We start from the raw sequence: 13,732 nt of genomic DNA, 5'->3' as shown, positions 1-13,732 counted from the left end.
ATAGCCACATGGCAGCCAAAAACCGTATACCCTAGCTTGTCGTGCATTCTTTCCAAAAATCAGGACTTTTTAAAATGCCACAGGACGCGGACAAATTGTTAAAAATCGGGGCTGTCCCGCCAAAAGCGGGATGTCTGGTCACCTTACTCTTGGAGGAAACACCCAGTGATGTGATTTGGGGGTGTCTGCCTCTCCCTCAGCCCCCAACATTGTAAGCTCCTGATAAGCAACTGGTAGTGCCTGAGCCCACGGGAGCAGTGGCCCTCTCTCGGTCTCCCCCTCCCGGTCTCCCCCTCTCAGTCTCCCCCTCTCGGTCTCCCCTCTCGGGCTCCCCCTCTTGGTCTCCCCCTCTCAGTCTCCCCTCTTGGTCAACCCCACAGTAGCGATTCGCCGGGCCTTTGCTGAGGTCTCTGTAGATCCAAGTGTGTGTTTCATCTCTTTCCTCCGTCCCCAGGGTGTTCAAGATCAATGAGCTGAAGGCTGAAGTTGCAAACCACCTGGCCACGCTAGAGAAGCGAGTGGAATGTGAGTGGGACTTCATTTCTAAGCTTTCTCACCACCTTAGAACAGTGCCCCTGGACGGCGGGTGAGGGGGGAAGAGGCGGCAGCTAAGTCTTCCCTTCCGGCAATGCTTAACTACCCGCTGGGCTGGTAACAAAGGTGAGGATGGTGGCGAGCCAACCCGTCCATCCGTCCGATGTAGAGGTAACACGATCTTGTAGGCAAACATGTCTTCAGAACGCCAGAGTACCAGCTGCAAGCTCAGAGCTTCCCCAAGGCAGCCAGTCCTCTTGAGTTAGGCTCCCTCTGTGGAGTGCCTGTGTGTGTGCGCACGCGTGCGCGCACGCGCACACGTGCACTCTTTACATAAATGACAACATGCTCTACCTGCCCACCCCCAGCCCACACCCTGTCCATGAAATGGACCCCCCCTGGTTTCCACTCACCATTGAGGTGAAGCGGCCCTCTGGGGTGAATTTGGACCTCTAGTTCGAATCTTCAGGTTAGCACGTGGGCAGCACCCCTCTAGTAAACAGAGTACTGTTCTGAACTGAATTGTGTGTCTCTAAGACACGTGCTGCGGTGAACCCTGATCTCTCTGCTGGGCTTTCATCCCATTTGGCAGTGGGCTGACTTTTATTCGCTCGGTGACCGGGGGTCGTGTAAGGTATATTTTGAGTCAACCCCTTTTGAAACCTTAAAAAAGACCAAACCCTCCTTGCCGTGACGTCGATGCTGATTCACAGCGACCCTACAGGGCAGAGGAGAACTGCCCCTGTGGGTTTCCGAGACTGTCACTCAGAGGAGTAAGTAGAGAGCCTCCTCTTTCCCGCGGAGCGGCTTGCTGGCGGTTTCAAACAGCTGACCTTGGGGTGAGCACCGGACATCTAACCTCTATGCTACCAGGGCTCCTTTTGAGACATGGATGAGATTAAAGGAAAGCTAGCATGCAGAAACAAGGGTCGGGGGAGCGGAGGAGAACCGTGCTAGCCACGTGAAGAGTGCTCGGGAGCAGAAGCACAGAGGGAAGGGACCTGCCTCCACAGCTGACTGAGGTGACCCTTCCCCAGAACCAGCACCTGAATGTAGACGTCTAGCCTCCAAAACGGTGAGAGGATGTTTCTGTTCCCTAAAGCCGCCCGTTTGCAGCATTCTCTTATCCCAGTATTGAAGACAGTGTTACATATGTAATACCTCAGAAGGGGACTCATGAGGCTGGCCAAGGGCACAGCATGGCCAAAAACATGCCTCCGGCTGGTGTAGATTCCTATGACTTGCTGAATGTCTCTCTCATCGTCTGAATGTCTTGTAATTCTGCCAAGGGCAAAAAAAAGCATTAGGATAATGCAAAAGCCAGTTCCACGTCAGTAATGTGAAACCTGAAATCCACTGTAATATCGATGCACTGTGCTTGTTCAGTTGAGCTTCAAAACAGCTCTTTCCCCGCCGCTGGATGGCGAGGAAGTCAGGGAACAAAACGGTTAAGCGATCTCTCCAAGACCATGCAGCATATTAGAAAACCGAATCAACCTAGGACCAGTGTCCGGGGTCCTGGCTAGCAGCCCTCAGCCCTCTTGCCCTGTTTGATGGTGGCGCCCCCCCCTCCCTAGACACCTGCTTGTTGAGAACCGGGGATCACAGGTGGACTGCAGACGCAGATGAGAAAAGAGGCTGAGCCACCAGGCCGGACCATTGCAAGCAGCAGAAAGAGTGAGTTGTTTTTTCTCAAGGGCTGTGGGCAGCTCCAGGGCCACCTGGAGGGCTTGGTGTGACTGAGAGCAGAAACGATGCCCGAGATGCTGAACTCTGAGGGTGTCAGCTTGGCCATCCTGCTGGAGCCCCAGACCCTGCCAGAGCCCCAGTGGTCCCCTCGGCCCTCACAGCCCTGCTGCAGCCATGATGCCACCTCTCCGCATCACTGGCTACTGATTCAAAGCCAGGAACAGAGTGGACCCTGGGCCCATGCCCTCCCTGCAAAGGAAGTCGGGGACAGTCCATGCAGGGGAGTTGTGTGGCTGCCGTAACACAGCACCATGAACGGGGTGCTTACAACACCAGAAACGGATGCTCCCACTGTGCTAGAGGACAGTAGTCTGACAACCAAGTGTGGGCAAAACCATGTGCCCTCTGAAAGCTCCAAAGGAACCCTTCCAGCTCATGATGGCTCCACATTTCCTTGGCTTGTGGCAGCCTCACTCCAGTCTCTTCCTCCGCCTTCTCCCCCGTGCCTCTGCATCTCAAACCTCCCTCTCCTTTCTCTTCTTGGGACACCTACATGGGTGCTCCCCGCACGCCAGGATGATGTTACCTTGAGATTATTAGGGTAACTCCATCTACAAAAACCTTTTCCCGAAGAAGGTCCAGGGATTAGGACCCGGGCAGATCCTTTTGGAGAGCACGACTCAACCTACGATCAAGTCCCTGGGTGACACGAGCAAGTTTGTGATCGACGACTGCCCTGAAGGTTACTGGTTCAAATCCACCCAGTGACACCAGTGAAGAAAGGCCTGGCAATCTGCTCCTGTGAAGATGTCAAGACAGAAAAACCAACGTCCTATGTGCAGTCGTGGCCGACTCACAGCGACGCTGCTGGACAGGGTTGGACCACTCCTGTGGGTTTCTAAGACGGTCCCTCTTTATGGAGTAGAAAACCCTGCCTTGCTCCCACACCGCCCCCGGGGGTCTCCAGCTGCTGGTCTTGCCGTTCACAGCCCAAAACGTAACCACTGTGCCGCCAGGGCTCGGCAATAGAAAATCCGACCACAGTGCACGGGTTTTCTCTGTCACATGCTGTCACCATGAATCAGAATCGGCACAGTGGCAGGAGGTTTCCTCGGCTCACAATACAGAGCAAGAGGTCTTTCCATCTTTCACGCAGGAACGTCTTCAGATTTGGGCAGCCGTGCTGCCAAAGAGTGGGGAAATTGTTCTCCAGAAATCAGTCCCCATCTGCAGCAAGAGAAGCGGAAAGTCACCGAAGCAAGCCCCAGCATGGAAATGCCCAGCCGGGGAGGGCTGAGGTGCTCTGAGCTCCCTGGCCCCAGCCCCACCCAGCTTCCCCCGGGCTGCCTTCTTCTCTCAGTGCCCACCAAGAAGCCAGCTTCACCCTTTGCCATGATCTTCACTGAAAATGTTCATAACCAGTGGGCGACAGAGGCTGTCCATGTTCCCATGGGGGTGAAAGGCAACCCCCTGGGCGTGGTGTGTGATCCTTGGCTGAGACACGTGGTTATTTGGTCCTCTGCCGTGGTGGCACAGCGAGTTACGGTTGGGCTGCTGACACCAAGATTGGAGGATCCAACCCACCTGCTGCTGTCCAAGAGAAAGATGAGGCTTTCTGCACCTGTAAAGACTTACAGCCTCGGAAACCCGCAAGGGGCCAGGGTTCATTCGACTCTGTCCTGTACCTTCGCTGAGAGTCAAAATCGACTCAATGGCAGTGAGTTTCTTTGGGGTTGGGTGTTTTTGGTATCCATAGTCCCTCTCCTCTGGCTGCTTGGCACTTGGAATACTCCAGACAGGACTCTCCCCACCGGAGAGATGTTCTTCATCTCAGGCTGTGCGCCAGGGCAGAGATCAACTGGGGGAAACCGCAACAGCATCGATTCGTCCCACTGAGCTCCAGCTCATGGGCCCTGGACAGGCACGTCCCCTACCCCCCCGCCCCCCGCCTTCATCAGCACAGATCAAGGTTACTGGCTTTTTGCTAGTCTGGTGCATCTCTGTCCGTTTTGCTGATTTCTAAAGCCAGGCGTGTTGCAGTGAAGTAGATCCCGACTCGGTGCAACCCTGTGCATTACAGAGTGCAATTATGCCACGGGGTGTTCTTGGCCATGATCTCTGTGGAATCGGATCGCCAGGCCTCTCTTCCACTGGGTTCAACCCTCCGACTTATCTGTTAACATCGAGCACAAGCAATGCTGCCCGAAGACTAATGGCTAGTCTGACTAATGACCAGGAACTGGGAGGCCTGGGCGCTGTAGGAATGGAGTCTCAGGGAGCATGGATCCTCAGGGAGGGAAAAAGGAAGGGCTTAACAAGATGTAGGCTAGGAGAGGCACAGGCAGTGGCCAACTCGGGCTGAAGCAGTGGGGTTCCCCCCAGGTGCCAGTCTGCCCCTGCCAACACCTGCTGTATGCATGGCTAGCTCCCGTGCCCCAGAAAGCAGGCTCTCCTCCTCCCTGAAAGCTACCAGTCTTGGAGGCTTCCCTTTCCTGGGCTTCTGACTGACGCCTAGCTGGTCTCCAGCAGCAGCTGACTATCAGGCTGGCCAGGCTGGACTCATGAGTATGGACCGCACTGACAAGACACAGTGCTGGAGCCCAAGATGGGGTGACTGGCCTTGCAGGGACCTTCTGTCACTTGGAGAACTGCCCAGCCAAGCCACTCAGAAAGTCAGTCCTGAACCTGCACAGCTGCTAGAGGCAAACAGGTCAGGGCCACCGCCCAGCAAGGCCTCTGGGCACGAGGCCCATGCTGCGCTGCCGTCCCAGGCTCAGAGACAGTCACTCATACAAGCACATATAAAAACACACAGAACAGCTGCATCTACATGCGCATGCCGGCACGCATACAAACACAGAGACCCAAACCAAACCCACAGCCACGAGGTCGGTTCTGACTCATGGTGACACTGTGCAGGGTTTCTGAAACTCGAAATCTTTACAGAAGCAGACAGCCTCTTTTCCCCATGGCTCGATGGGGGGTTTGGAGCGCCAGCTCTGCAGTTAGCAGCAAATCCTTACACCAGGGCCCCACACACATGCACAGAGACCTGTTAATGCACGCAGGCATGTGCACCAGCACACAGGCATGCACCAAACATATACACGCGCACATCTTCACACATGTAAAGACACATTAATATACATATACACATAATGTAGCGGTTACATAATCTGTCAACTTCAACAAAGGGGTGGAGTCTAGCCTGCCAATCAAGTCATAGCCGAGGAGGCCTCTGTGTGGGCCTGGCCTTGTCCTGAGGATTCTGGGAACACCTGTTCTCCTTTCTGGAGGTGGACACACTCTCTGCTGGACATTCCAGTGGACAAGCCACATGGAGCCATGCTGAGGGAGCCGCAGCCTACACAGCCAGACCTGGAGGAGCCACGCCAGCGCTGAGATGCTTCCACATGACTTCTCCCACTGGCCTGTGATCTTCCTGCTTTCGGCGTCATTGCATGTGCTGCGTGAGTCTGTAATTTATGGACTAGTATCGGATATAGGGGCTAATATCAGACTTATGGACCAATACTAAAGTTATGGACTTGAGCCGGACTGGGCTGAGATATTTTCTTAATGTACAATTACTATTGGATATAAAACTCTCTCTTACACACATATGACTATCTCTGGGTTTGTTTCTTTAGTCAGCCCAGACTAACATACATCCCATATGCAGACATGCTCACATTACATATATGAATCAATCCACCCAGGGACCTATGCACGTATAGTCAACATGTATCTAAACACAGAGATATATACAGATACATGTAGCCACTGTGTGCCTCCCTCTCTTTGGGGGGCTCCTTTTTCGCTGCCCCCCTACTTTACCCAACAGATGTCCTTCTCTGACATGTCCAAACTGTGTGGGACAGCGTCTCACCATCCTCACGTCTAAGGAGCATTCTGGCTGTACTTCTTGCCGGACAGGTCTGTGGGTCTTTCTGGCACTCCATGGGACGTTCAGTGTTCTTCAGAAGCACTGTAACCCGGGGCTCCAGTTCCTCCGCAGTCTTCCTTGTCCATTGTCCGGAACAAGGAAGCGAGCACTGACCAGCACTTCCTCATGGGTTTGGAATGGAATTTCCTGTATATTCTTTGAGCATGTCAAATAGATCATTCTTTGGACTCAGATATCCATATAAATGTACATCAGAGTCTCTCCGTTCCTCTAGATGCCTTTTCAAAGCCTTTCTTCCCCTTTCTGTAAATTCTCTGCCTGCTTCAAGGAGGCCCGGCTTCCCCTTAGGTCAGAGGTCATTTTATAAACAAAGAGCACAACTGGGCCTCAAGTCGCTTCCTGGTCGGACATTCAAGCTGCCCAGAGCTCTGTCCTCCCTTCCTTCCTTCCTTGTTGGCTGACTGGCAGCTGGACAAGGCGGTGGGGCTAGACCACAGGGCAGCCCTGCCCCATCCACCTTTTGTCCCTCTGCCCCGGGCTGGGCCCAGAACCTAAACACGACATAAGCCAGGCTCAAGATGACCCCTGGGGGACAAAGTTCAAGCCCAAAGCCTAGAGAGCGGAAGCCAAGCCTTGCTCTTCCTCTTGTGACTGAAAAACAGGCCTTATGCAAATTCTCCAGTCCCGTCCCTGGAGGAAGTGCTGCCACCCAGCTGGATTCACACAGCTCTTAGGGGATGGTCAGTAGCCCCACGGCTTTGCTCAGCTCCTTCCTGCCCCCCTGAGTCCCCGCCCCTGAAACCAGTGTCTCCCTTGGGAAATCCCTATGAGGTTTTCCTTCACAGCCTATGCTATGCAAGAGGCCTGTGCAGAAAGTCTAAGAGAGGACAGCCCAGATTTTCCAGAAGATTCTAAAGCTGCAAGTCAGTTGGTCTGAGGATCCATGCCTAGGTAGGAGAAGTCAGCAGGGCAACCGTGGGCTGGAGCAGCGTTGGGTTGGGTGGAGAACCCTGTTTCACTTCGGGATGCGTGATCTGTGCCCAACCCAAACTCACTGAGGCCGGCTCACGTCAGCCCCAAAGGACAGGCCAGGACTGTGGGTTTCCAGGACAGCAGACCTTTCCGGGAAGAGAAAGCCTCATCCCTCTCTGTCGGAGTGGCTGGGGGTTTCCGGCTGGTACCCGGGCTTGGCAGCCCGATACATCTAGCCCAGTCCACTACCTGAGCTCCCACCTCGGTCTGGCAGTGGTTCTCAACCTTTGCGGATCAAACGACCCTTTCACAGGGTCACCCGGTTCATCACAGTCACAAAATTACAACGATGAAGTAGGAATGAAAATAATTTTATGGTTGGGGGTTACCACAATGTGAGGAACTGTATTGCAGGGTCACAGCATGAGGAAGGTTGAGAACCACTGGTCCAAAGTCTGAGGCAAACCAGTGGGGCCGTGCGAAGCCAGTGCCCTGTCTCCATTCTTGAGCTCCCTGGTCACTGCCTGTCCAGGTCTTTTCAGAAACACAGTCAGAGAGCGGGGAGTCCTGAAGGTCGGCGTCACCACTGCCCCCCCCCCCCCGTGGGTCCCCTCCCATACACAGATTCTCTAGAGATGATCAATTGTAGTCATAGAACCCCATGTGCTAGACATACCCGCAAATGGTGTAACTGTCATATTTCTTAAAGTATATGACTGCTAACCACAAAATTATTTTGCAATGTCTAGTGGAATGTCAGGCAGTGATTTATCAGATTGTTAGCTGCAGCGTCATCAGCAACTGGGCAGAAGCCTTTTAAAAATCATTCTCCTTCTTTTCCTCCAAACCACGACTTTGCTCGCAAAAAAAGATGATATAGGTTTGCAGATACTACTGACCACCATCTTGTAGCCAAACTACAAAAAAATACTGGCAAGCTCATCCACTCTAAAAGCACAGGCAGCAGGGAAAACCACAGCGTGGCCCTGCCCTTGCAGACGAAGCACCTGGTATGGTTGGAGGCTTGATTATCATTGGGAGATAAAGGCAGCTCCGCCCTGAGCATGTGATTAGCATGGAGTTCCAGCCATGTGAGTATGTCGATGCCATGTGTGCTCGTCTGGGTAGACTCGACAAACAAATGCATAGACACTCATGTGTATAAGAAAGAGCTTTCTATTAACAATAATTTCACATTAAGAAAACATCTCAGCCCAGTCCAGATCAAGTCCATAAGTCCAGTATTAGTTAGTTCATATGTCCAATACCAATCTATAAAGTCCTCTTCAGACTCACAAAGCACATACAATGAGGTTGAATGCAGGAAGATCACAGGCCATGAGTGGGAAGTCTTGTGGATCCAGTGGCGTTGTAAGCATCTCAGCGCTGGCAGGGGTCTCCTCATGGCTTCTCCAGCTCCAGAGGTCTGGCACCGGCAGCCTCTCTCCATGTGTCTTCTCCACAGGGATGTCTTGCAGGGAAGGAGTCAAGAGAGAGAGTGTGTCCCGCCTCCAAGGAGGAAAATCCAGAAGTTCCCAGAATTCTCAGGAGAAAGCCATGCCCACATAGAGGCCTCATTGGCTATATCCTGATTCTACTCCTTCACTCTTAATCCTCAAATTGACACCAGATTATGTAGCTACCATGCCATGGAAGCTGGACTGACACAAAATGTTTCTGTTACTACACCTGCAGCGATAGTATTACTATTGTTTAAAAATGAGAAATTGCTGCTAAACCACAGCATGGAAATTCTATAGGCAATCATTTTGGTGTTCCTCCCTCTGACAGTGTGAGCGGCACGCTTTACACCCCTCTATTGACTTGACTAGGAGCCCTGGTGGTTTGGTGGGCTAGGCGTTGGGCTGCTAACAGCAGCAAGGTCAGCAGTTCGAAACTACCAGCTGCCGCAGGGGAGAAAGATGAGGTTTTCTAGCCCTGTCAAGAGTTACTGTCTGGGAAACCTACCGGGGCGGGCTGCTCTGCCCTACAGCGTTGCCCTGTGTCGGAATGGCTTGGGTTTCGGTTTGAGTGACATGGCTGTGCCCAGACCCCAGCTCCTGGCATTGCCTTTCTCTCTCCTCTGGGTGAAGGGGGTTGGCTGGCATGATACTGTGAGAGAGCGGTGGAACATTCTGAGAGGCAGCTGAAGTCCAGGGAAGGACCAGGCCTGAATCTGCAGTGCAGTGACTTACCACTGCCTCCCCCACCTCCACCCCCGTGCCCACCCAGCTCCGTCAGTCCATGGCATGTTGCTTATCTCCCCTGCCAATTAGTGCACAGCGCCTGCCATCTTGTTACTCACCCCCCACGTCCTTGGCGAGCAGTCCCTTCATAAGCATAATGACCGTCGGTTCCGAATCTCGAGGGCCCCAGCAGGGATAGTGCACGATAAACGGGACTCAACATCTCTCGGTGAATGACCAGAGAAGTGGATCTCAATGGGGTTCAGGGTGGAGAGAGGCGGACCACATGCTCATGCACGCATCAAAACCCAGGAGCCAGGAGAGCGGCCATCTGCTGACAGTGGGGACGGCTGTGCCTTGCTGTGAATGAAGCACAGCAGGCCACAGGAGCTCACCCTGGGCCTGGGTGAATGGCCCCAGAGGAGAGGACACCCAGGGAGAGGGCAGAAAGCTGGCATGATACACGCAGGGTTATTTCCGTGAGTCAGTCGACAGAGGCGCTGTGCTGCCACATTGGTCATACATCTTAAATCCAGGAAATATATATATTTAAAACCTAGCTAATTGAACCCTGGAGCTGGGAATGACCAGGCACAGTGTCTCTTCCCCAGGCCCAGTCAGTGGCCAGGTGAGAGTCCACACCACATGTCCCGCACCGAGGCACCATCCTCTTTCTGGAATATTCTGCCCCTCGTGTATCAACAAGATTGAGTGCCTTCTTGCTACAGACATTTGAATGTGCATGTGCTCAGCTCCTGGTAGACCCCACCTTGGCATCTGTTAAGCAGGTGAGCAAGTGAGTGAGTCTAACGCAGTGGTTCTTAACCTTCCTCAGGCTGCGACCCTTTCATACAGTTCCTCATGTGGTGGTGACCCCCCCCCCCAACCATAACATTATTTTTGTTATGTGATCTGTGCCATAACTGTAATTTTGCTACAGTTATGAATTGGGCGGCCCCTGTGAAAGGGTTGTTTGACCCCCCAAAGGGGTCACGACCCACAGGTTAAGAACCACTGGGCTCTAGCACATCCCAAGAATGACCCCAAAGACACCCTCCCCTAGCCTTCTGGAGACCGGGATGCAAACTGCAGGGGCGTGTGCTACGTGCTTTTCCTCAGAAGGCCACTGTTGGCATGCATCAACTTCTGAAAGGGTCCCTGATCCAAGGAAGCACTTGCCACACCTGCTTTCCAAGGAGGGTGTGGGCTCTTGGCGGGTGCCATCAAGTTGGCTCTAAGCCACAGTAACCCGAGAACAACAGAACAAAGCACTGCCTGAACTTTGCTTACCTCGGTTGCTGTGCGATCACACTACCTGTCGAGTGCCTTCCCACCAGGAAGGGAGGAGCCAGGGCATCTCCAAGCACCAGGTGCCCAGTGCTCTGCTGTGATCTATTGGGTTTTCCTGGGCCAACCTTCCGAAGTCGATCATCAGGCCTTGCTACGGCTCTCTGTTGGTCTGAAAGCTTCCACTGAAGCCTGTCCCCCCCGGCTGACCCTGCTGAGATGTGAAGTACTGGGGGCATCGCTTCCAGCGTCACAGCAGGACACTGGCTGGTGGGTGGTGGCCTCTTAGCGAGGCACCGAGGAAGGAGCAGGTGGGAACCTTGTGATCGCCATGTTCTCCGACTGGCGGTGCCCCCGCAGAAGCAGAGCAGCGGGTGGCCATAGGGCTGTACCATCCTGGCCCCCACACATGCTCCGTGGGTTTGGTCTCCAGATTCGTCTCCTCAAGAGCCCTGGTGGAGCAACAGCTGAGCACTCAGCTGCTAACTAAAAGTTCAGGGGACCGACCACCCAGCTGCTCCCCCAGAGCCTCCTCTTGGTGATCTGCTTCCACAAAGACCACTGTTGTGGTTAGGTGCCATTGGGTGTGGTTCGGTTCCACCCCATAGCAACCCTGTGCCCAACACCGCCCTGTCCTGCACCACCCTCACTATGGTCCCTGTGCCCAAGCCCACTGAGGCAGCCATGGTGTCAGGCCATCTCCTCAAGGGCCTTCCTCTTTGTCACTGTCCCTCCACTTCACCGAGCATGATGTCCGTCTCCAGGGACCGGTCTGTCCTGACAACGTGTCCAAAGCACGTGAGACGAAGTCTCGCCATCCTTGCCTCCAGGGAGCAAGCGCTCTGGCCGTGCTTCTTCCAGGACAGATCGGTTGTCCCTTTGAGCGGTCACGGGACTTTCCGTGTTCTTCACCAGCACCACGATTCAAGCGCCTGGATTCTCCTTCCCATAAAGATTGCAAGCTCAAAAACCTGATGGAGCGACTGCTCTGGCATCCGGGGTCGCTGTGAGTTGAAATCGATTCGACGGCACCAACAGCAGCCCGAGGGAGCTATAGATAACACACACATGCACACACACACACACACACACACACGATCCCATAAAGGGAAGGCTTTGAAAAACAGGTGCGTTTTCTCGCCGGTCCGGAAGCTAGAAGTCCAAATCAGCCACTGACGCCGGGGGAAGCCCTTCTTTACCGTGCCCTGCCGGCAGCCCTGGGCTCATTGGTCTTCACGGGATGTATGCCCCTCTCCTCATCTGTCCCGATCTTCTTATTCTTAAGACATCACTCACAAGGGGTTAGGTTCAGACCCACCCTACTCCAGTATGAACTCAAGCATATCAACAAGGACCTCGGGGACCAGCTGGGTCTAACTCAACAGCCACAAACAGCAGCTACTCCGACATGGCGTCTTCAAAGACCCTGCTGACAAACAGTGTCTCGCTCGCCGGCGGCGTGGGAGTGAGGACTGGGGTATCGTTTGGAGGGAATGAGCTCCAATCCATCACAGTCTCGTGCCCTGCAACCATCCTGGTGGAGGAGAGCAGCCAGGGGCTTCCACGAGGGCACAGACAGAGCCTCTGTGGCCTGGGGCCAAGTCCTCCAGATCCAGCGCCCAAGCCCAGACTCAGAGTCCTCATCACAGGGCAGGGGGGGGGGGGGGGGGAGAAGCGCCGCACCCTGTTTCCGGCTTGACCCCAGACACTGGAGATGCTGACGCGCTCCCAGGCTGGGAGAGCTGCTCTCCCGGACGGTGGGAGATGGTTGCGAGAATCCGTCAAATGCCGTTGAGTTGTTATGATTTTCTGCAGACTCTCCACGTGGTATTTTTAGCAGTGATTCAGAGGCAAGCTTAGCGCCAGGGGGAATAGAGTGACATCGTGGGTCACATCTTTTTGCATAAAAATTGAGGTGTGATTACCAAAAAAAATATATTACATTCAACTTTTTTTTTTGACGTGGGAACAGACGTCTAAGCTAAAGATCTATCCAAAGTGCTTCCCTCTTGGCAGTGTGTCTGGGCTAAATAAATGCACAGGGCGGATGTCTTGAAGTTTGGTCCCCATTGGGCTTATAAACCGCAAGGGCAATAAGACCATGACTTTAGGGCCGTGGGGTCCCCAGAATGTTGTCAGCCCTAGGCGACCGTGACCGGTTTATGCCTACTGGATGTTACGTCAACTGTCTCTCTTGATTAATTGCTCGCGGGGTGGGGGACCTTTCAATGAACTGCTTTCGCTTCGCGAGATTTTCATCTTTGCTGGGAAGGTTTGAAGCTCCTCAGAGCCTGCTGCTGAATTTTAATTTGCAGTGTGGCCACATGCACTCCCACCCCTCTCTTCTTTCTTTCCCTGGGATAAAAGGCTTCTTTGTCCCACGTGTCGGTCGGTCGTTTGGCACTGGGGATAAGAGAGAGGAAACAGGAAGTGGGTGCAGGACAGAACCCCGGGGAGAGGAGAGGCTGAAGGAAGCAGCGGTTGTTAGGTGGCCAGGACCCGGCGGCACTGACTGCACTCACTGAGCTGAGGGGTGAATCCTGGGCAGGAGTGGGCACCACTGCCCGACACCAGGGCCCTGCCCAGGGTGTGTTGAGCCACCGGCTAGCCCTGAAGTACCAGCCTTGCAGGCCCCTCCATGTGTGCACACAGTAACCAGCTCCCTGCTTCTCTTCATTGCCAGTGGAAGGCCTTAAGGTGGTGGAGATTGAGAAATGCAAACGCGACATTAAGAAGATGAGGGAAGAGCTGGCAGCCAGAAGCAACAGGTAAGGTCGGCAGGGTGAGCCCACCGGTCCAAGGATAGCGCGTGTGTGGCGGGGAGGAATAGGCGGTTATTCTCATTTGCCTATAAGAACAGCTGGTACAGTTCTATTTGGTTCTGGTTTGTATGGATTGTAGGAGCCCTGGTGGTGTAATGGTTATGCATTAGGCTGTTAGCCACGAAGTCAGCAGTTCAAAACCACCAGCCTCTCTAAGGGAGAAAGATGAGGCTTTCTACTCCCCTAAAGAGATCCAGGCTCGGAAACCCACAGGGGCAGTGCTGCTCTGTCCCGTGGGGTCGCTGTGAGCTGGAATCCGCTCAGTGGCGGTGAGTTTTGTATGAATGGTCTGGAGGCAGCCCTAACCTACTGGAGACCTGCTTTTCAAGTCTCGC

General features: G+C 53.9%; 1 protein-coding gene across 1 annotated transcript in view; it reads left to right on the top strand.

Moving 5' to 3' along the window:
* The window catches only part of PDE9A (phosphodiesterase 9A), a 135,090-nt gene that overhangs the window by 89,516 nt on the left and 31,842 nt on the right, over nt 1-13,732 (top strand). The window contains exons 6-7 of the mRNA XM_075542903.1: nt 455-525; nt 13,259-13,343. Of these exons, the coding sequence (XP_075399018.1) occupies nt 455-525; nt 13,259-13,343 (156 nt within the window). The remainder of the gene's footprint in view (nt 1-454; nt 526-13,258; nt 13,344-13,732) is intronic.

The sequence above is a fragment of the Tenrec ecaudatus genome, chromosome 2, assembly GCF_050624435.1.
Source record: "Tenrec ecaudatus isolate mTenEca1 chromosome 2, mTenEca1.hap1, whole genome shotgun sequence".
Taxonomy (NCBI): Eukaryota; Metazoa; Chordata; class Mammalia; order Afrosoricida; family Tenrecidae; genus Tenrec; species Tenrec ecaudatus.
Note: the sequence above shows the minus strand (reverse complement) of the source record. Positions and strands in the feature narration are given on the sequence as shown.